The 23,839-nt window shown below is 44.3% G+C and overlaps 1 protein-coding gene across 4 annotated transcripts; it reads left to right on the forward strand.

Annotated features, from left to right (window-relative positions):
* The first annotated feature begins 2,831 nt into the window (after positions 1–2,831).
* On the forward strand, positions 2,832–22,107 carry UTP14A (UTP14A small subunit processome component). Of its 4 annotated transcripts, none has more exons than XR_009256970.1 (15): positions 2,834–2,992; positions 4,034–4,109; positions 5,335–5,405; positions 6,572–6,636; positions 8,250–8,392; positions 8,689–8,844; positions 13,668–13,787; positions 13,886–13,980; positions 14,587–14,710; positions 14,793–14,870; positions 15,357–15,747; positions 17,832–18,235; positions 19,001–19,102; positions 19,324–19,423; positions 21,669–21,805. XR_009256970.1 is itself a non-coding variant. In XM_058712797.1 (15 exons), exons 1-14 carry the CDS (start codon positions 2,967–2,969, stop codon positions 19,380–19,382), a joined length of 1,914 nt encoding a protein of 637 aa, XP_058568780.1. In that variant the 5' UTR covers positions 2,834–2,966; the 3' UTR covers positions 19,383–19,423; positions 21,669–21,805. The 4 variants fall into 4 exon arrangements, 3 of the variants coding, with proteins under 3 accessions (XP_058568779.1, XP_058568780.1, XP_058568778.1); XM_058712797.1 differs by having other exon boundaries at positions 19,001–19,106; XM_058712795.1 differs by having other exon boundaries at positions 2,838–2,992; positions 19,001–19,194; positions 21,669–22,107.
* The last annotated feature ends 1,732 nt before the right edge of the window (positions 22,108–23,839 follow it).

A 23,839-nucleotide genomic window follows, 5' to 3' on the forward strand; every position in this document is an offset into this window, starting at 1 on the left:
CCGAATTCTACTATGGCCTATGAGACCCTACAACACCTGAATCCTGTCCATCTTTCCATCCTTCTCTGTTATATTTCACCTTCTTGTTCACCACCACTCAGCCACGCTGGCCTTTCAGTTGCTAAAATGTAACAAGCTTTTCACAGCCCGGAGGGCCTGAGTATACATTGTTTCCATTGATCAGACTACTCTTCCCAGTTTCTCGGAAGGAAGTCCTGGCTCTTTCTTCTCCTCAGCTGAAACATTGTATTGTTGTTCCATAATTCTACATAAGAGGGAAAGGGGGCAGCAATCTGGTTAGAGCTGGAGAAGGGGAGTACCTAGGGAACTTGCCTCAAGCCTGCATTTGCATAGCAAACACACTGTCTTTACTTAGATTAAGTAAGATCAATAAAAAAAAGTCAATGTTTTCTTAAAATGCTTTTATTTGTACTTTCTATAAGATTAAGAGAACATCGTCTGTCCATAAAAATACAATTTGGAGGGGTTCCTGGGTGGCTCAGTCAGTTAAGTGTCTGACTTTGGCTCAGGTCGTGATCTCAGTTTGTGAGTTCAAGCCCCGCATTGGGCTCTGTACTGACAGCTCAGAACCTGGAGCCTGCTTCAGATTTTGTGTCTCCCTCTCGCCCTCTGCTGCTTCCCACTTGCTCTCTCTCTCTCTCTCTCTCTCAAAAATAAACATTAAATATATGTATACATTCATATTTTTATATTTATAATTTATATATTTATAATTTGGAGTGCCTTGGGGGAAGCAGCAAACAATTCCAAAGAGGTTGGAGAGGTAGACAAGGACTAGAGATTTTTAAAATTTTATCTTGAAGGTGATGAGGGTCTATCTGCATCTTTTCAGTAGGGGTGTGACATAATCAGACTTACAGGATTAGATGAGGAGAAACTAAAGACTGAAAAGTCAGTACAAAATAATTACTATAGCTAACATTTATTGAACATTTAATGTGTGACAGGTATTATTCTAAGGGCTTTCCATTTTAGTGCTTTATGTATATTAATTCACTTAGTCCTCGCAACTACCCAATGTACTGTCATACCCGCTTTAAAGATGAGGAAACAAAGGCACAGAGAAGTGACTCATTCAAGAATTACAAAGCTAGTAAGTGGTAGAGATAAGATTAAAACCCAGAGAGTCCAGGGGCGCCTAGGTGGCTCAGCCAGTTAGGCGTCCAGCAGTTCGTTGTGGCTCAGGTCATGATCTTGAGGTTCCTGGGATCGGGCTCTGCACAGGCAGCACAGAATCTGCTTGGGATTCTGCTTGGGAGTCTCTAGCTCTCCCTCTCTCTCTGCCCCTCACCCACGCATGCTGCGTGTCTCTCAAACAAATAAAGTCAAAGAAAACCCAGAGAGTCCAGTTCATAGCTCATGCTCTTCATCAATATGCTATAATGCTCCCCTTTAGCAGTTTATGGCAGTACCACAGGCTTGAAATTGCAAGGGTCTAATGGATGATGATGGAAAGGTTCAAGAGGGAGATTGGGAATGTAAATCCAGCAATGTGAGGAGCAGCTATGAAGCATAGAGAGGAATCAAAGGTGACTCTGAGTTCTAACTTGACCAACTAGTAAGGGATGGTGCCAAATATGGAACTCTGGTGGAAAAGATAGAAATTATTGGACACCTCATGTTTGATGTGTCTGTGGGACAAAAGGACTGCCAGGAGGCAATCAGAGATAGTAGTCTGGAGCTAGACTGGAGCAAGAATGAGATCTGAGCTAGAGGTAGAGATTTTAGAGTTCTCATACAAGTGTTAAAGGCTTAAGGAGAGCATGCAGAATAGACAGGCTGAGAGCAGAGCCTGGGGAACATCATCATTTAGGGAATAAGTACAGAAAAAGTATCCAGCAGAGAAGACTGACGGAGGTGGCCATAAAGCTAAGACGCTAGGAGAGAGCTGTGTCATGCAATCCCAGGAAGGAATTTCAACAACGACAAATTTAACTTTAATGCCACTAGAAAGTCAGTCCTGTGAAGCCATGGAACACGTCTGTTTTGTGCACCAATGTACCCTCGAGCCTAGAGGCCTGGCACATGGTAAATGGTCAAAAACATGAACTGAATATGAGTAAGAAAAGAAACCAACAGTACCAAATACCACACAAAGTTCTGGGAAGACAAAGACTGAGAAGTCAGCATTTTATTTAGCAACCTAGGGTGTGACAATCTTGTTCAGAGCGGTTTCAGTGTACTAGTGGGGCGAAAGCAAAATGGAAGTGGCTTAAAATAGACAGCAAGAATGTTTTCGTATACGACTTTTCTACTTTTTTATTTAAAAAATTCTTAATAGTTGACAGGAGGTGAGGAAGTTGCAGCCACCGGTCCAGCAGATTCTTGGAGGAACCTTCGTTACGCAGGGAAGGAGGAACCTGGAGCTGCAATTACAAGGGGGCACGAGACGAAAGGGCGTTTTTCCTTAGCAGGGGAGGAAACTTGCTCCGTCCACTGCTCAATCTCCGGGACCTACCACATGCTGGAGACCTCACGGGCCCTCGATAAAGCCTCGAGCTGCCCGGCGGCGGGCTCCCAAGACGCTGCGGAACACGAATGGGCGCTGGAGCCTTTCCTTTCGGATCAGGTGGCGACAACCAAGGCTCAGCCGGTCCCAGGCAGCGCAGCGCCCTCGCCCTAAGCTCATCCACCTTGGACCGTGCGGGAAGAAGGAACCCGAGCGCGGACACCGGCGCTCGCCAGAGAGGACGGCGGGCGGCGGACGGGAGAGGAGGCAAAGCTCCGCCCGCTGACAGGCTTTCCTCTCCAGCCTCCCCGTTTCCCGCAAGCCCCCCACCCCCCCCCAAGCATCTCCGGTTCCCCGCACGCCGTGGGGTGGAGCGGAAGTGACGCGACGCGCAGCGCGTGATTGGCGGAAGCAGAAATTGCTTTGCGGCCGGCACGGAAATTGCTTTCCTTTCGGCTTCCGCTCCTGGTCCATGTGAGAGAGACAGGCTATCGAGATGAGCGCGGCCGGGGTTGCAGAAAGGTGAGGGGTGAAGACCGGAGCGGGGGTTGTGGGTGTCGTTGGGGGCCGGGTTCCCCGGCTTCTGCTAAGTGGAAGCTGTCTTTTAACAGACAACAGTTGTTCCTCTTCCAAGACCTCACCATTCATTACGATTTTCGCGATAGCATCCGTTAAAAGTCCTTTTAATTTCATTTAATTCGCTCCCTCCGCTCCGCAGCTTTTTAGCCTCATCCCTGTTGGTCCTGATGTGGCCTGTCCCTGTCCAGCTAATTTGTTGTACTTTACTCGTCACGTGACTCCTTTTTCTGCTGCTGCCGCTGGGGCACGGGGAGTGCCTGCGTTATAAATACCCCTTATTCTGGAAACCTTTGCTGATAGGAGTCCTTTTCTCCTCTGATGCTTCATTCCCCCCCATAGTGTCACTAAATATAATCCATTTAGTAAAGGTTGCCTTGTAAAGATTGATATATACTGTTAGGTACTAATAGAGTCTGTAATTTGGTTCAGGGTACCAGTCTCCTTAGTTAAGCATCTACTTTGCCAAGGAAGCCCCAGGAAAAATAGCTTACTTGGCTGCTTTCGTCCAATTCCCTCTTTCCCCATTTCTGGGAACAAGTGATCAACTCTGTCACTTTTGAGTAAGTTGTACCTATAAAGGTGTCTTCCGTGTGGAGGATGCTTAGGAATATTAATGGTGAAACTGCCTTGCCTCAAGGGCCAGCAACAGTTTCTTCTGTCACCTTACCTAGAGTCTGACATTTTTACAGCCTCCCGGATGTCCGTGGAAAATGCAATACCAATCACTGAAAAGGGTTACCTCTTTTTCATTTCATGCACTTCTATAGGGGTATCACCACCCAGTGCTCACCCCTTGGGGTTGATGCCTGACTTCAGCCTAATTTAATGTCTTGACAAATTTCCAAAGATGCCCATGCTGTTTGGTTTGTGCCTCTTCCAGGGAACAGGGCTGTTCTGTGCTTAAAAACTGAAGTTATGTTTTGGAAATTGTTTTAATAGAAGTTATTTCAATTGATAATATTTCTCTTTTGTCTCCTTTAACAGCCTTCTGGCTTTAAGCCAACAGGAAGAACTAGAGGATTTGCCCAAAGACTACCCCTTGAGCCCCAGTGAAGATGAGGTGGGTGGCAACTGCTATACTGCCTTCTCTGGTACCCCTTCTGCCTGGCAATTAGGATAGACAGCACTTTCCTGGAAAGAAAAATTATGGCAACATTGTTTATATTTGTTATGGTGTTGCAAATAAATTACAAAGTAATATAGTATCTCATGTACAAGTTACTGTATTAAGTGCTATGGAAATTGAAAGACTATAAGATACAGTGTTTCCAAGTTGCCTAAGTATAGTTGAGTGTATAAGAACAAAACACATGGTCTTCATTATATGGTTTCCGTATTTCCCAAGTTTGGATTTTTATAGAGTTACGTAATTACAAATCTTCCTCCACTTAAGATGGGATTACATCCTGATAAACCCATCATAGATTGGAAATATCCTAAGTGGAAAATACATTCAATGCACCTAACTACTGAACATCATAGCTTAGTTTAGTCTACCTTAAACTTGCTCTGAACACTTACATTAACCTACAATTGGGCAAAATCCTCTAACACAAAGTCTGTTTTATAATAAATGTGTGGAATATCTTATGTAATTCATTGACTACTGAAAATAAAAAGTAGAATGGTTTTATGGGTACAGCATGGTTCTAAGTGTATTAGTTATTTACCCCTATGATCATGTGGTTGACCAGGAGCTGCAGCTCGCTGCCACCAGCCAGCATCCCAAGAATCATATCACATATTGTTAGCCTGGAAAAGATCAAAATTTAAATTTGAAATACAGTTTCTACTGAATGTGTGTCACTTTCTCACCATCATAACGTCAAAAAATCATAAGTCAAACAAACCATCATAAGTAACAGACTGTGTCTGACTAAAATACACATAGTTAAGCTGACTCTCCAACAGATGCTATAGGAATTCTGTTTATTCTCTTGACAAAACTACTTACATTGTGGGGGGGTTTTGACATTAATGTTTCTGTGTCAGATCGTACTATATATTCTATACAGAAACATTCTCATAGCACTTTTCTTCTCAAGACTGATTAAGACAGAAGCATGACATTAGCTACAGATCACTAGGCACTGTGGTCCTCATAATGAGGGAGTCTGGCTTTTGAAGCAGTTCTGTTTCAGCTTGAATGCCTGCACACTAGACCTCAGCTGATTCCCCAGTTCTCCACTGACCAAAACAGCAAAAAATTTTATATGGGCCTCAATTTCCATGCTGTCTTTTCCTTTTCATTATTGTTCTGATGGTTTTTCCTTTACTGTCTCTAGGGGGACATTGATGGAGAGAGAAAGCATCAAAAGCTTCTGGAAGCAATCAGTTCCCTTGATGGAAAGAATAGGTAACATTCCCATCTGTTTGGACAGGCTATAACTAGCTGATTCCATGAGACAGATCTGCAGCTAACATTTACTGAGTGGTGGGGTGCCTGGCTAGCTCAGTCAGTAGAGCATGTGAATCTTGATCTCAAGGTTGTAGGTTTGAGCCCCATGTTGGGTGTAGAGATTACATAAAAAGTTAAAAAAAAAATTTATTGAGTGCCTAAGACAATGAAGACACAAGTGTCAGCATCATTATTAAGAGCACATACTTTGAAGACAGACCGTGTAGGCAAATTTTTATCCTCTCTACACCTCAACTCTTCAAATAGAAAATAAGATTAATAATATTACCTACATCAGAGGGCCATCATGACATTTAAATGAGTTAATAAATGTAAAGATCTTAAGCCAATGCCCAGCATACAGTAAGTGTGATGTAATTATTATTGTGTTAGGCCTTTGTGCATTTTAATTCTTAGTCCAAACTTACAGTCTTTTGAAGCATTGACTAGGCACTACATATTGCCGTTAGAGAAGGTAATTGACTTGCCCCAAAGTCACTTTGCTCATAAGTGACAGGTCCAGGATTCAGATCCAGGTGTGTTTGAATCCAAGTCCCAGTACCTTTTCCATTATGCCTATCGAATATTGCCTTGTGTTTTTGAAGGGCTGAGTCTACACTAAGAGATGGTTAGGGGCACCTGGCTGGCTCAGTTGGTAGGGCATCTGATTTTTGATTCCAGGGTCATGAGTTCAAGTCCCACATTGATCGTGGAACCTACTGAAAAAAAGAGATGGTGGGGCGCCTGGGTGGCTCAGTCGATTAAGCGGCTGACTTCGGCTCAGGTCATGATCTCACGGTCCGTGAGTTCAAGCCCAACGTCGGGCTCTGTGCTGACAGCTCAGAGCCTGGAGCCTGTTTCAGATTCTGTGTCTCCCTCTCTCTGACCCTCCCCTGTTCATGCTCTGGCTCTCCGTGTCTCAAAAATAAATAAAACGTTAAAAAAAAAAAAAAGATGGTTAGACTACGTAGTCCAGGATAGGAACAGATTTCCTGGTTTCTTTGTGACAAAACCTGATTCTAAAAGAGAAATACATGAAACCAAAGCCTTCTTTGAAGAGAGAAGTGTTTGTTCTCCAGAAAAATGTGTTCATTCCTACTATATTCTGCTTTGCCTAATTTCAGGTGGAAATTGGCTGAGAGATCTGAGGCTAGTCTGAAGGTTTCAGAGTTCAATGTCACTTCTGAAGGTAAGTTAACAAAGGAAGTAATCAGTATATGGAGCTTGTAGAGTTACAAAAGCATCATGGTCGCTTCACCCCCACCGCCTGGAACTATTTTTGATGTGGTTAATGGATCATACCATAAATACTTACCTGTGAGTGGGTGAATATAGGTAGTCAGATCCCCTTGAGTTTCTTCCAATTCTAGAGAAAGCCCTAAAGGCTACAGTCAAGGTCTCCCACTGATGAGCTACTTCTAGGGTCTAGGGACATGAATGAAGACAGCTGCTTCATGGCTTCATTTTTATTTCAGTTCTTACAGCGCTTTGAGTTGGGACAGGCAGATAATCTGCCGGAGTTCAGAGAAATCAAGTTACTTCCTCAAGGGCCTTCACCTACTGCAGTGTTCCTCAACCCATTTCCTTTATTGTTCCCTGAGAAACCTTTTTTTGGACATTTGTTTTTGATTGCCTCCCTCCCTCCCCACTCCCATCCCCACTCCCACAACAGGGAAATCAAATACTAAGGAATAAGATTTTGGTGAATAGGGTTGAGCTTTAGAGGAACACAAAACTTGAAAATATCTGGGGCGCCTGGGTGGCTCAGTCGGTTAAGTGTCCGACGACTTCGGCTCAGGTCATAATCTCACTGTCCGTGAGTTCGAGCCCCACGTCGGGCTCTGTGCTTACTGCTCAGAACCTGGAGCCTGTTTCAGATTCTGTGTCTCCCTCTCTCTCTGACCTTCCCCCGTTCATGCTCTGTCTCTCCCTGTCTCAAAAATAAATAAAACGTTAAAACAAAATTAAAAAAAAAAAACTTGAAAATATCTAAGATTTTTTTTTTCACCACTCCCCTGCCTCCAGAACCAATTTTCATCCCTTGGGTGGGCAAGTAATACCTCCCCTAATGTGAATGAGTGATCTGGTAAATTGCAGAGTTGGGATTTTAACCTGATACCAAGTCTAGATGCCTTATCACCATATCCACAGTTTAGGCAGCTCTAATGAGTTCTGTGCTTCTAGTAACCACTAATGTAACCCCTCAGAACAAATAACAATGTATTCTTCAATCTTATTCATTCAACAAATACTTAATATTTTTCTACTATGTATTAGTTTCAAGACAGTGTAGATACTGGGGCTACTACGAAGAATAAGACAGGAGACCCGCTTCCTGGGGTTTACCATGCTAGGGGGGAGAGCAAGTGGGGAGACGGTGAAGTAACTGACTGGCTGCTTCAGTTTGGCTGGGCCGTGTCCTTTAGAATGATGTAATTCCAAATATCAAAGGGAGCCACTGGAGGATTTTCAGCAGAATCCTGACCTGCCATGATTTACAGTTTGAAAATCTAACTGGCTGCTGTGTGAAGAATGAAGGGCAGTGAGGCAGAAGTGGAAGCAGAACGACCAAGAAAAAAGCAAATGACTTTAAAATAAATCATTTTCTCCTCTCTTCCATCCTCTAACACATATGGGAATGTAGGAGAATGATGGTGTCACTATGGCTGGCAGTTAAAGAGAATTCCTGCTTCCCTGCACATCTGCCTGCCTACCAGCATTTTCTACGGAGGCATCTCCCTATGGTATATTGAGATTTTGCCTCCTTTCTCAGTCTGACCAGAAAGTTTGGCCTTTCTGCAGGATCAGGAGAAAAGCTAGTCCTTTCAGATCTACTTGGGCCTGTTAAAACTTCATCCTCACTGGCTGCTGTGAAAAAGCAACTGAATAGAGTCAAGTCAAAGAAGACTGTGGAGTTACCTCTTAACAAAGAAGAGGTTGAGCGGGTGAGTTATAGAGAAAGTGGTCCATTAAGGGGAAGAAATTGGACTGACAAGGAAAAATAGGGTAAGAAGGGAAGGAGGGGAAAAGCCTGACAAATGGGGGGAGGGCAAATCGTGATTGCCACAGAAGAGATTAAAACAAATCTCGGGGGAAATGCATCCTCAGGAGTAAGCAAGAGCTAGTCTCTAGCATGCTGACTGTTTCTTGGGCTAAGAAACATTGGCTCCTAATTCTCTGCTGGTCCTTTGAGTTCAACGCTTAATTTCGTGGCTCTTTCCTTTTGTGTACTTTGCTTCAGATCCACAGAGAAGTGGCATTCAATAAAACCTCACAAGCTCTCTCCAAATGGGATCCCATCGTTGTGAAGAACCGGCAAGCAGAGCAGCTGGTTTTTCCCTTGAAGAAAGAGCAGTCAGCCTTCGCTCCCATCGAACATGTGCTCAGCAGCTGGAAGGTGAGCGCACACAAGGAGCTGCACCTGGGCGGATGAGGGTGCACTGCCTGCCATCCATGTGACTGGGCCTCATAGGCCAAAATCTCAGCTGTGGTCTCTTCGTGTCACAAGCAAGGAAGGGGGAGGGGGGTAGCAGGACTCATTGTCAGTCACAGAATAGTCAGAATAGCTCTGTAGTCACCCTTCAGCCATTTGTAGCACACAACATGTGGTTATTTTCATGTTTTTGTGTGAAAACGTGATTGCCGGTAGCGAGGGAACATGGATGTTTTCTTTTTCACACCCCAGTTTTAAAAAAGCTTTTTTTTTTTTTAAATGTTTTAAGTTTATTTATTTATTTTGAGAGACAGAGAGTGAGAGCAAGCACATGTGCAGGGTGACGGGCGGAGAGAGAGAATCCCAAGCAGGCTCCACATTGTCAGTGCAGAGCCTGATGCGGGGCTTGAACTCATGAGCCGTGAGAGCATGACCTGAGCTAAGATCAAGAGTCAGACGTTTAACCAACTGAGCCACCCAGGTGCCTCTAGAAAGCTTTTAAAGCCACATTCTGACCTGGGGCAAATCAGGAAATCAGGAGCTCAGCAGCATTAATGAGCCTTGATAGGACTATGTGTGAGCAGTAGAACTAAAGTTTGCTTGTAAAGGAATCCCACATTAAAATGTAACGTATTGTGAATAATGACAAGAATCTTAGCAAATAACTCATTATGATCAAGCTGCAGAAAATAAAAAAGATATCTTAGAGCTGAGTTGTCCAAACACTGATCTTTGGCAAATTTTTTATGCGTCTGAAGCAAAAGAATAATGGTGAGAGTAGCGGATGTAAGTTTAGCAGCTCTTCTTTATTATGAGGTTATCCTTTCCATTTTAATAGTGTTGAAATAGCTTTTCTTTATGAAATGATAGCAGTAGTTAATGATGGGACTGGGGGTGGAACAGTAGTTATGGCCTCGTTGGTAATCCTATGTTGGTCCCCAAAGTCTCAACTTTTATTCTGTGAACAACTTCAGTACAATTACTTTCTTTTCCAATACACTGTTGGTTATGGAGTCTATAATGGGGCATTTTGTTTTAAGTAGGAATAGTCAAAAACAGTAGTGCCCAAACCATGGATAGATGCCCTGTTTATGTTTCTTCTCTGCTTTCTAAGAATCCAGAAATAATAGTGTTCTATGTGTCGGGAAGTTGAGCTAATTAAAGCTAATCAAAGTAAACATGGCTTGCTGCCATAGCTAAACATTGAGCAAGTTGTTGCTTATTACGGGGATAAGCTCTGTTTCTCATATTGTTGTTGAAGTCACTACCATTCTCTTTCTCGGATGCTTCCTTTTCCACATGAAAAAGAGATCAGGTTTAAAGTGTGGCTGCGGGATAGAAGGGAGACTTTAGGAAAAAAATAAGAGGTAATAACAATTTGCAGGATTCAAAAATAAAAAGTATAGAAGATACAGAGTGAAAAGTCTAACCCTACCCTTGTCCCCCATCCATGGTTTTTACCCCTGTACTCACTTAGAAGTAACCAAAGATTTTTGTTGTTAACCTAAGAGTTTGCTATATTCGTGTTTACCTTGTTTTTTAAATTTATATATATATATATATATATATATATATAAATTTATATTTATACACACACACACGTTTTTCAATGTCTATTTTGAGAGAGAGTGCACACGCATGCGCAAGCAGAGAGGGGCAGAGAGAGAGGATCCCAAGCAGGTCCACGCTGTCAGAGCAGAGCCTGATGCAGGGCTCGAACCCAGAACTGCAAGATCATGACCTGAAATCAAGTTGAAATCAAGAGTTGGACACTTAACCAACCGAGCCACCCAGGCGCCCCACCTTGGCTTTTTTTTTGTTGTTTTTTTTAATCACAAAAGTAGTGCACAACTATGCATTGTTCTGCAAATGACAATGACAGTGTGATCTTAGAGATAGCTGGAAAATGCCTGGCTGGTTATTAAACATGAGACGGTGGAGGAGTAGCTTGCACTAAGAATGGCACAGCCTCTGCTTTCCAGAAACTCCCTGTGCAAGACTGAGTGGAGTGCCCCCAGATGGTGTACATGAATCTACTGTACCATTTATTGGAAGATTCGTTTTGAAGAAATTAGGCCAGAATGGCGCACAGCAATAAGGAAACGCTTGGTCAGAGGTTGCTTTCTGGCTAGCAGCTGCGCTGTCTTCTTACAGCTTAGAGAGTGCAAAGTACCAAGGACTCTGGAGATTAAGGATCCAAAAAGTCTGCACTATCATTTGGCCCAGCTTCCTAAAATTCCATTTCACTCCAAGAAGATTTAAATGGGATAATGCATGAGAAAGCATTTGTAAACTGAGAAGTGCTAGAAATGATGTAAGGTAACTTCCCTCCCTCTAGCAGCCTATACTAGCATTACCCAAAGTGTTCTCAAAACTTTAGTTTTTCAGTATGCCCTCAAAAAGGTAGGGTTCCATTGCTAGAAAATGTTGCGTGCCCCTGCTGGAGATTGGCAGCTCATGATATATACTAGCCTTTTAAAGGTTATGAGAAGACACTAAAGAAACCCCTCTGACCTACTCTAGTCCAGAGTGTACAAACAAAAATCAAATAAGTTTCATTTTGCACCTTAAAAAAATAAATCTTGTTAGCTGGTGAGGCACATGCTTTGGGAAGAGCTGGTCTCCACTGCTTCCTCCGTTCTCCCACCATTTTCCTGACTACCCCACTGACTCTTCTCGAGGGCATTAGTGAGAGGCCTCTGAATCGCCAGATCCCAAGCCCTTTGAGTCTTCAGCCTATTTGACACTGTTGACACATCACATTAGTTAAAAAAAAAAAAAAAAAAAAAGCTCTCCTCCTTCGGCTCCTGTGGTGACATACTCCTGATTATTTTTTATGTATCCGACTGTTAGTTCTTATTGCTCTATAAATTCCATGGCTTTTGGCTGTCACCTGTGTATGCTGCAGGTCACTCTCAACACCTTCTGAGCTCCAGTCCCATATTCCATGTGACCAGTAGCCCTCACCTGGGTCTCCCATATGCACCTTAAACTTCACACAAAACAAAGTCATCTTGGCATTTTCCTTCCCCAGACTCCCAAACCCTGAGCCGCGACCTTCATTCTGTAAGTCAGTCAATGGCATAACTCCCTACCCCAGTCCCTCGGGTTGGAAACCTCAGCCATTTGATTCCTCTTCCTCCTCCTCCCTTTAACTGCTGCCCCTTCCCAGCCCACATGGTGTGCTGCTCCTGTAAACTCTGTCCGCAGTGGCTCTCAGACCCCTGGTTCCTCCTCTGATTTTCATTTTCGTCCATCATTGGGCACTTCACACATAATCCTTACACAGTCACCAGAATTTTCTTTCCAAAACACAAAACTGAGTGTCACTCTCCCACTTAAAGTCCTTCAAAAGGCTCTCCATTTATAGAACAAGACAGAAGGACCTAGCGTCTTGGTTACCCTGGACTACACATTTTCCCTTACATATCTCTCTTTTCCATAGATATGTTTTTATTTACCCTCATCTCCACTTGATCCCCCCACCTTTACAGAGTTGTACTTAATGCCTCAAAGCCTAATTCAAAAAGTCCTTCCCCAAGCCCAACCCACCTCCAAATCAAAATAAATTCTTCACTTCCTTTGTGATTACTTCTATCATATAACTACCATGTAACCGATTACATTGCTAATGGTACATGCGTCTCTTCCCTCTGAAAGGCTGTGAGCTCTATGAGGACAGGAATGATCTTATTTGTGTATTCCTAGTGCCCTGCACAAGTGCCCGGAATGTAGCTCCAATCAATAAATGTTTGCAAAATTGAATTGGAAGGAGATTACAACAGTGTATTATAAATCACTTTGTAGCCTGTGATTGATCACTACTGGCAAATACTAAAAATGAAAGAACATGCACCTTTACTATTCAGTAGAATAGGTTTATGGTTAAATCAATAGCACCGTGTAACGTGTGATGATGTGTGTTTATGCATTTGTCCAGAAATTTGTAAGTTTAATGCTGACCATGATGTATATGGCTGTTGAAGAAAACCACATATAATATATGCACAAGGTTAGAAACTGGCTCTGTTGCGTACGGCTGTCTTTGTGCCTTGCCAAAGTGGACCGTGGCACAATTGGCCTGATTATTTTAGCCACCTACACAGTATCAGTCAAGCAGTAAACAGCATCTTTTGTTGACATATGGAGTAACTGGTTTAGAGTCCATTCATTCATATGTAGAGACTACCTAGCATGCAAAGTTAACTGTAAACTAAGGAATTGGAGCCAAAGTTAGAAAATGGCTAGAGTTAAATTTGAACTGTCAGGGAGCTAAGACCTAACCTCCCCTTTCTTCTAGAAATATTCTTTAAGGGAGGCTTATAGGAGTCTTAGATTCCTAACAATACAGTAATACTCACACACGCTTCAAATATACATGATACAGGGACCATTTTGTTTTGCCACTATCAAAACTGACAATTTGGTACTGATGTTCTTCTGTCCTACCAGTATTTACCTTAAGGGCATCCTGCTTTGATGCTTAAGAGAATGGTATTGTGTTTTACATATTTTGGTAATCTGAACAGAGTAATCCCTTCAGTAATATTAAAGAGTAGCCTCAGAATCCAGTTGCTGAAGTTGTCTTAAATTGGAAGAAAATAAGGCTTTATCCTACACAGCTGAACAGTGAGACTGGAACCCCTTCTCTTGCTGTAACAGCCAATCCTTTCCAGTTAGTGATTCCCATTATATTAATGTGTTGGATTGTAGGATGGTCGTAGGATTGTAAACAGAGAGACTAGGAGCATGGTTTAAGACTGCGAATGTTATGTTACCTCCTTAAGGCAAGGACTCCCCTGGAGCAGGAAGTTTTTAACCTCCTCCATAAGAACAAGCAGCCAGTGACAGACCCTTTACTGACTCCCGTGGAAAAGGCCTCTCTCAAAGCCATGAGCCTGGAAGAGGTAAGTGTAATAGGCCCTATTATATGCCCAGACTTGGTCTGTTCCTTCCAGCATTTGCCCTCAAGCCCAGGAGTCACTGTAAATGTCATTCATTATAGGCTAAGATGCGCCGAGCAGAGCTTCAGAGGGCCCGGGCCCTGCAGTCCTACTATGAGGCCAGGGCTCGAAGAGAAAAGAAAATCAAGAGCAAAAAGTAAGGAGGCCCTTATTGAACTGGCCGTGGACTCCCTGAAAGAAAGTAAAGCAGCTAATCATGAGTCCTTAGAAAAGAACCTTTGACCTAGTAACTGGGGTCATGTAGAAGAGGTCCCAAATAGGAATGACTAGGTTTTTTTTTTTTTTTCTTCTCAGTCGAACCTCATAGTTTTGCCTGCTTCGGTAGTGCCCTCTCCTCTGGCTTTGCCTTTCAGTCTTGGTTTTGCTAAAAAGAGGACTGTTCAATTACTTTCTCTCCCTTCCAGGACATCACGGAGTGGTTCTGCAGAATGAGCTCTGAATTCTACAGCTGTTGAGGCCAGTAGGGCTTCCTTCCTGCCTTTTTGCCTCTTTGGAACTTCTTCTACTCTTGCCTTGCGCTCTAGAAGCAGAGGGGACTCTTTGCTCTGCAGAGGTGTGCCCCTGGGGGCTGCACAGACTGAGAGGCTTGCCAGTCCTCTCAGGTCCCAAACTGGTTCCCTACAGTCAGCCAGCTCTGTGATGTCCATTCTAGCCCCTGCACAGGGAAACTCCTTGGGGAGCAGGGACACTTCTGTGTATGGCATCAGTGTTTCAGGTGAGTCTCTGCCCTCTTACCCTGTAGGTATCGTAAGGTTCTGAAGAAAGGAAAGGCCAAGAAAGCCCTAAAAGAGTTTGAGAAGCTGCAGAAGGAGAATCCTACTGCAGCACTGGAAGAATTGGAAAAAATCGAAAAGGCCAGAATGATGGTGAGGCTGCCTCTTGCCCCTACCCCTTGAACCAGCTTTCCCCAAAAAGTGGTAAGGATCTCACTGTGCCCTTTCTTTCCAGGAGCGAATGAGCCTTAAGCACCAGAACAGTGGGAAATGGGCAAAGTCAAAGGCAATTATGGCCAAATATGACCTGGAGGTAAGAGACCATCAGGGTGAGAGAAGAAATGGAATTGGAGGACAGAAAGGAAAATCAGTCCATAAGGATGCTAGCAGAAGCAGAGTTGGGGAAGAGCCCTGAGGAAGAATGGAAAACCAGGATTCTAAAAAGGCATCAGAAAATCTCTAAGGCAGAGAGGAAAAGAACCAGAAACAAGGTGGAAAAGGAGAGATGAAAGGGAAACAGCATTGAAGGCAAGTCCAGTTAAAGGGTAGAGGAGCGTTGTGGTTTTGTTTTGTTTTGTTTTTTTACCTTGTTTCATATGTTGATTTCCTTGAGGACAAAGACTTTGTCTCCCATTTGATTCCATAGCCATTAACACAGTGGTATATGTGCAGTTTAAACAGGCATCGGTAAGAAACATTTAAGTCAAATTGAGAGGAGGCAGCTTTAAGAAATGGACCAGGAGAGGTGTTGTTGCAGTCACTAATGACAAGGCACTCGTGTTGTGACTCCTTCCTCCAGGCTCGCCAGGCTATGCAGGAACAATTGGCCAGGAACAAAGAACTGACGCAGAAACTCCAGGCAGCCTCTGAGAGTGAGGAAGAGGAGGGAGATGTGGAGGAAGAGGGTGAACTCCTTGTCCCTGATGCAGTGAATGAGATCCAGATGGATGCAGATGGACCGAACCCCTGGATGCTCAGGAATCACTCCAGCGGCACAAAAGAGGCCAAAATCCAGGACCCTGAGCAACTTCCAGAGCCTGTGGCCCATGAGACTCCTGAAAGTGAGGAAGAGGAAAGACCAGGGGCAGAGGAAGAAATTTTGCTGAACGAATTTAAGGAAAGGCGATCACTTAGAAAAAAGGCTAAGCTCAACCAGGACACCAAGCCGGTGAGCAGACAAGAGCCAAAAGGTGAGTTATGGTGGACTAGAATGGAGAACTGCCCAGGGCTAGTGCCGTGGGCAGGCTGCGAGAGGAAAAGTGTCCACGCACACGTGCTGCACAGTGATTAGGCCCTGGGTACCTTCCACAGAATGCCATGGGTCCCTGAAGAGAAGATTGATACGTAGTAACTCTTTTTCTTCAAAGGCATTTAACACACAGTCATCTGCATGGCTGTACAATGTGTGTTCGGACATGTTTTCTGCTCTTGAGAGCCTATAGTCGTCAGAAAAAACTGCCCCATCCTTGAAGGGCAGGAGTTAACAAACCCGAGAGAACTGCCTGTGGTAGGATGGCAAGTCTGAGAGGCCATTCATTCCCACAGACACAGGTGGATTTTGAGGCATTATGAAATTTCTTCAAATTACTGCCACGGTTTTCTGTTGTTTGTAAAGTAGGAATGGCAGTTTTAGCACTTCATAATGTTGGTTGGTATGTGCCGATATGGGGTGAGACTTTCTTGACAGGAACGAATGACTCCACAAGCTACATGGTAAATTAGAATTGTCACCCAATGCTCAGATTCAATTTGTATATTATATTTTGTGTTATCTTAAGGAGATTTTATATTAACAACCTTAACACCCTTGAGACAGGTCAGAAAGCTCCCGTCTTGGCAAGAAAGTCCGCTTAGGAAACTGCATTCAGAAATCACTTGGCTTTCTGGACAGATTCTTGGGTCTGATTTTATTTCCTGTAAGAATAATGCATTCAGATGATGGCAAGAATGTTTTTCCATGAAAAAAAAATTGTTTCTAAAGAGCTGTCATTTAGAGTGTGTTGGAGGCCCTTTAGTTTGGGTTCTCAGCTAGAGAGTTCTGGGATTAATAGTTGCAAGCAGTCACTTCCAAGAGGACTTTGGAAAGCCGCACTGCAGGCTGAGATTGTACGGCAGTCCTTATAGGACCACAGAACAGCAGCTGTGTTGTCCTAAGCCTCAAAAGATGGTCATCTAGCTAAATGTATTGAGCACTTGTTTGTAGTATGAAAGGTGGATTTGGATTTCCTTGGATGACAGATAAATAGAACATTCCCAAACCTTTAGGTTCAGGGAAACCATGTCCTAAAATAGTAGGAAGTTGTAGACCCCAAATAAAATGAGCAAGGACACTTGCTCCTTGAGGAATAAACATACATGTGTCCAAAGGCCATATTTAAGTAACTTCTTAGAGTGGCTTTAAGCCAAAGCTAGAGAGCAGGATGAACTTGGGAATGGAGGCGACTCGAGTCAGTGCAAAAAAGAGTTTAGAAGTGTGTCGCTGCCATATTTCCCTCCAAGCTCAGAAACTAGTGGTATTGCTCACATGTTGCTTGTGACTGGAAAATGCCAAGCGACTTGACTTGGCCACAGCAGAGTGTGAAATGCTGCTTTAAGATAAACAGTGCTGGGGGTGCCTGGGTGGCTTAGTCAGTTAAGGGTCTGATTCGGTTTCGGCTCAGGTCATGATCTCACAGTTGTAAGATTGAGCCCCATGTTGGGCTCTGCACTGAGTGTGGAGCCTGCTTGGGATTCTCTCTGTCCCTCTGCCCCTTTCCCCCACTCCTGTGCTCACTCTCTCTTTCTCTCTCTAAAGTAAAAAACAAAATAAAGATAAAAAATGCTGGATTTGGTTTTTACAAATAGGAAATGACAGTGTAAATTACAAATAGTAAATCGTCACATTTTTATAAATTGCAATGAAGTTGCATTCCGAGACTACCTGTTAAAATGACTTTTTTAAAATTTTGAACTTGGGGCCGTCTCTCCAAGCAGGGTTTACTGTGTGCGGCAATGAAGCCACAGTTCCAGTTATGCAGTGAGTCACTGGCATAGCTGGGAATAGGACCCAGGACATCTGCTTCCCAACATGCCACCTTTAACTACTAAACTCTATTGCCTGCTACTTAACAGGCAATGATTAGTGAACTCTCCAAGAGATCTAGTGAATGGAATCCTCTCTTCCCCATCATGAATGGGAGCACCTAAATGCTCGTTGTTAAGTGTGCTCAGTAAATGCTCATTGACAAGGCAACTTCCAGCCTCCTTTTCTGACAGCTTTCATTTCTTCCCTCAGATTCTAGCAGCCAGGAGGTGCTGTCCGAATTGAGGGCACTGTCTCAGAAACTCAACAAGGAAAACCAGTCTGGGAAGCAGAAAGTGAGTTCAGTGAGGACAGTTCGGGCAGTCCAGAGAGAGGACCCTACTGAGGAAGAAGAGGAGCCCCTGTTGCTGCAGAGGCCGGAGAGAGCACAGACTGTGGAAGATCTAGAAGAGCTGGGCAAAGAGGGGTGTTTTCAAAATAAGGAGGTTCCCAGGTCTGTGTTAGAAGGGCAGCAGCTAGAGAGGAACCCAAATAATCATCCTGGTGCTCCCAAGGAAAAGAAAAAGAAGGAGCAAATGATTGATCTACAGAACCTCCTAACCACGAAATCTCCTTCTGTGAAGTCTTTGGCAGTGCCCATGACAATAGAGGAGCTGGTGAGCAGAGCCAGGGGCATGGGCTATTGTGGGGGATCACCGCTGGGGCAGGAAGTGTCCTTGCACAAGGAGTAGAATCAGTGAAGTTGTGTTGTGCTGGGGGCACATTTCAGTAGTGGAAAGGTCCAGAATAATATGGGGCCGGGCCAGTCCCAGTGACAGTTTAATAGATGCAAATATGTGAGTGCTGCTGAGATTCCCACATCTCAAATCCTGAGCCACCAAACCCTCTGTGGGGTGACTGTAAAACTGCCCTCAGAGGAAAGAGGGAGGCACTCAAAGCTCTGCTCAGATCCCAGGCAGGATGACTCAAAGGTATAGTTGTTGAGCTATTGCCAAGGTTTTGCTCTTATTCACTGGGATCTGAAATGGTCCAAGACTCCCTGGTTAAGTAATTGAAACTGCTTCGGTGAGGAGCCCTGGTGCCTGGTGCCCGTCTTTTCAGGGATGTGAGCCGGAGGACACCCACGTTCTAGCCAGGCCACTTGGAGCTCCTCCTCCTAACGCAGGTCATTCCTTCCTCCACACTGCAGCTTCCTTACTGTAAACTTAAAATTATGTCTATGACAGTGAGTTAGGGAGATTTACCCTAGAGAGAAGAAAATCAAAGTGTGATTGGCTAACCAATTCACTTATACTGCAAGACCATCATTGTTCAGCGCTTTTCCCCTAGGGGGCGCTAGAATGTCACGACCCAAAATTTAAACGTTCTTGCCAGGAACCATAGCTCTTCAGGCAAGCTGTAGCTCTCTTATTTCTTCCCAGGAAGATGAAGAGGAGAGAGATCAAAAGCGGATGATAAAGGAAGCTTTTGCTGGAGATGATGTCATCAGAGACTTCTTAAAAGAGAAGAGGGAAGCTGTGGAGGCGAGTAAGCCAAAGGACGTGGACCTGACTCTGCCTGGCTGGGGCGAGTGGGGTGGTGTGGGCCTGAAGCCCAGTGCCAAGAAAAGACGCTGGTAAGAACAGGGAAGAAAGCCTGTCAGAAGTGCACCAGGTTCTCCCACTTCACCCTCCTGCGTCCTCCCTGCCCTTTTGACTAAGTCTTTAATGTTCTTAGTCAGACATCCCACTGTTCTGCTTTCCAGGTTTCTCATTAAAACCCCTGAGGGTCCTCCAAGAAAAGACAAGAATTTGCCAAATGTGATTATCAATGAGAAGCGAAATGTTCATGCAGCAGCTCATCAGGTGAGGGAGAGAGAAATTCTTTGCTGCCTCGCTCTCTTGCTTGGGAGGATTATTCTAGCACTCTGTGGTAAAGAGCGATGTGTGATCTTGACCACAGAATCAAAGCTGTTCTCTTTTTCACGGACTGGCTCTGAGATGAATAATTCCAGATTGATTTCTGCTGTTTTAATTTCTGACTGGGAAGAGGTTGAGGCTTAAATGGTAATCTTTGCAGCAGTGGTGAGGCCCCCAAATCAGGGTTTTCAGCTAGTACCCCAGATAATTCTGATGCAATTGGGTCTCACCAAACTAAGAATTACTGTTCTTCACACTTGTCTTTATAGTCAGGATAATGTTGAGAGGCTATAGGTTTGAGCTGCATCTTAAGAAAAAGAAGACAAACCGGTACTCATTCAGGACAGCGAATGGAATTAAAATTGTGTGTTATGACAAACCAGGGATATTTACCGAAGAGAAGCAAATTTGAGCATGATCATGGTCTGCAAGTACGTTGAAGGCCATCATGTGGAGTGCAGTCACATAAGGTAGCAGTTAGAGGAAAAGCAATGCATTCAGTTCAAGGAGAAACTTTGTGGGGCGCCTGGCTGGCTCAGTCGGTAGAGCATGCAGCTTTTGATGTCGGGGTCGTGAGTTTGAGCCCCATGTTGGGCAAGGAGCCTACTTTAAAAAAAAAAAAAAGGAAAAAATTTTCTGCTGGTCCAGAGGGAGAATGGGAACATGTGTAGAGGGGACTCAGGAATGAGATTGAACTCCATGACTTTTATGTTTCCTTCTGAAAGTCTGTGACCCTGAGATCTGTCCCCAGCCAGTACAATCTTGAAATGAGTTGTAGTTTTTCTTCTGAGAAAGAGGGGGAACTGTTTAATAAGTACAAAAGAGAGGTAAGAAATTATCGTTTCAGCAATACTCTACTGATCTTATTTTGCGAACCAATCCCTGCAGAAATGGAAGCGTAACCACTGTAATCCCACTTGAAGATCTATAACCAGAAAATAGGCAATGAACAGGCAATTATGGGATAAATGAGAGAGAAAAAGCGTGCTTCACCAGGCCAGGAAGGGCAGCATGGACCTCAGTAAAATCACCCCTCCCTGCTAGGAGCCTTGCCTTTAAAAAAAAAAATACAGTCACAGGAAACTGACAGTTTTCCAAGAATCTCCCTGATTTTCCTCATCTTTTTAATAAGCTATAGACTTCAGGTCCCAGCATGCAATAGAATACAGTGTGCTTGAAGCTGAAGGAAAAAAGGAAAGCCTCCCAAGACTGAATATTTTGCCCACGTGTTTTTTTTTTCTCTTGATTTACATGACATGCACAGATCTAGCCATCTACCCCAATAAGACATTCCCTCAACCTAGAGACCATCTGTGTCCTTCACCACCATCAGGACCCCCGGGCAGTACTCAGCTTCTCTTGAGTGTTTCACTGAATATCTCCAGAGACTACTGTTCGTAACTTCCTGATTTTTCTCCTTATGTTTTTTTCCCCTCTTCTCTAGCCCTCAGAGGTAGTGTTTAAGGATTATTTAAATGTCTAAAGTAGCACTGTTTGGAATGGAGAATAGTACTAGGAAAGGAAAGGAACCCTGGGTTCTGTTCTCATTCATTGCTCATTGTACACAATTTACTTGCATACATCACTTCCCCTCTCTAAGCCAAATTCTGGGACCAAGGAAGATGACCTTTGCCATTATCTAGGCCCTTCCAGCTCTGACATTCTGTGATGCCAAAAGAGGATGAAGCTAACTAAGCATCACAGCCTGGTATAGTTCAGGATTCATGGCAAACCTTAAAACATAAATCCTGTTTATCAAGGAGAAGAAAGAGATTGAGAGCTTGAAGAGGGTAGGAGGGCCACAACATTCCCAGGGACCCACAAACGTCCAGATGCTTCTTGCAGTCACAGCATTGTATAAGAAGACCCACTTAGGAACAGCAGCCCTGGAGCTAGTGTAGCGTTCCTACACTACAGGAATGGGGTCAGGGTGGTTTTTCAGTTCCTAGATCGTTGGGTAAGCCTTGGGGGTTGTCTAATCCCAATTAGTCCCCTCCACTCCCAGATGTCCTCAAGCAGATTGGGACTTCTAAGGTTAGATTGGGCGCATTGGGATGCCTTTACCTCTCAGTTGCTTCACTCACTGAAGCCATGTAGACCTGTGGCCTGTGCCCCAAACTACCTGCCATTAGAGTTTACCAACTGCACCCCAAGTCTGGCTTGTGACAAGTCACTCTGCCTTCCTTTCCAGGTGCGGGTGCTTCCATATCCATTTACCCACCATCAGCAATTTGAAAGGACCATCCAGACCCCTATAGGATCTACATGGAACACCCAGAGGGCCTTCCAAAAGCTGATTACACCCAAAGTTGTCACCAAGCCAGGGCACATCATTAAGCCTATAAAAGCAGAGGATGTAGGCTACCGGTCTTCCTCAAGGTCGGACCTCTCTGTTGTACAGAGAAATCCAAAACAACTCACTGTACGTCACAAAAAACAGCTGAAGAAAAACTCTGTAGATTGAGTTCCTGGAGGAATGATGTCTTGGTGCCCAGAACTAGGAGCCCCAACTGCTCCTCCATTATCCCAGTTTTACTCCCAAGCTGCAGGATCAATTCCAAGACTGGCTTAGCACACTGTGAGTGTAGCTGAGCTGTATTTTAGAAATAAATGCATTTTTATCTATTTAACTGGAGTGTATTCTGTATTGTCACACGTCAGACAAGACACCTTTGGGTGCTCCCCATTGCATTTTTCCAGCCACACTTGTTAGGGAAGCCTCATTTTCTCACCAAGGATTATATAGTTAGTCCTAAAACAAAGTGGAGAGAAGTTACCATAGTCTATGATCTTAAATATATTATCAGACACAATCCACTATAAGAGTGTAAGAGTCAGGGATAGTAAATACTGTATACTCTTAGCCTCTGAACCTAAATACAGCATGCACAAACCGTCCGATGGGATTGTGTCCTGCACTGGCCCTAGGGTGGTGCTGAAGCTGGCTTCAACTTTAGTCACTACTATTGTTTCTTTCCATGAAAGAGCCTCCAGGCTTGCAGAGGTTGCGTCTAGAGTAGTTGGCACTATTTTGCCATTCTTAAGATGGTGAGTTTTTACCTTACCTTACAGATGAGGTAGATGAGCTTCCAGAAGTAAAGCTCTATTCCTTTTACTTCCTAAGGCCAACCTCTCACTGCAACTGCTATATAGCAATTCACATGGGCTTCTCAACTCTGAGGAGGCTGCCTGTCTTTAGTTGACAAATACATACATGGCAAGAGTCCCTGCAAACAAGATTGCTAACAAGGAATTGGAGGAACTTTCTCTGATTCCAAAAGGACATAACCACTACTGTGCTACACCTCCCAGCTTGGATGTGGGTCTCCCCTGCCCTTTTAGAGCAAGATGGGGGTGAATTTTTGCATGTCTACAGACCCCTCCAAGAATTTGATGGGAGTTATGAACTCTCAGAAAAATGCACACACAGTATACCATTTTACGTACAGTTTGAGGAACTTTACAGACATTTGGAATCCCTGGGCTAATAGTTCTACAACTCCACCAGTTTTACAATCCTCCCCCAAACCGACACGACCCTGTCGTCCAAGCACACAACTCTCCAGATCAGTTCCAAAATGTTTAGACCTCAAAGGTAACTAATCCCAGTGCCTTTATTTTATAGTGTGAAAGAAAGAATGCAGAGTATCCGGTGTTTCACATTAATGACTGAGTAGGCAGTAGGAACCTAGGCTAACTTAGAAGCCAAAAGCCACACCATAAATTTCTATGAAATGTCCAAGGGTAGCTGTAGGCCGTCACTTCCATTGCTTATCCCCTCAAGGGCCAGCCCGGGGGTGGGAAGGGAAATGAATACGTCGATCGGGTTTAGAGCCCAGGGGGATATTTTTAAGTTATCCATTGGTTTGAGATTATCTGTGATCCACTTGCTGGTTGACGCTTAAGTAGCCAGTGGGAGCATGAGGGACCTGTGCCCACTCCTGCCTCCGTTTACGAGACCATAACCCTACGTTCACTCTTTTGCACACAAAGCTACCACCTCTGTCCCAGCCACCCCCCAAATTGAAGCGCCCAATCAAGTGCCCCCCAGTAAACGGCCAATCCTCATCTACTTTCCCGGGACCCTCAGCTCCGTGTAAGGCCCGCGGCCCGGGAGGGATGCAAGCGACCCCATCGTTGAAAGGAGACGGCAGGCGCTGGAACGTGCTATAAACGACGCCCACTCCCAGCCTTTCAAGCCCCCAAACGGATTCGATTGTTGTTTCGTGGGGCTTTTTTTTTTTCTTTTCTTCCTCCGAACCTCCGAAGTGTTCTCCCTTCCCATTGGCCAAAGCTGCCCCTTGACGCCACCCTGGCCTTGTTCGCTGATTGGTCCATTCTGGATGTGCCCAAGCCTTTTTC

Source organism: Neofelis nebulosa, chromosome X, assembly GCF_028018385.1.
Source record: "Neofelis nebulosa isolate mNeoNeb1 chromosome X, mNeoNeb1.pri, whole genome shotgun sequence".
Classification (NCBI taxonomy): Eukaryota; Metazoa; Chordata; class Mammalia; order Carnivora; family Felidae; genus Neofelis; species Neofelis nebulosa.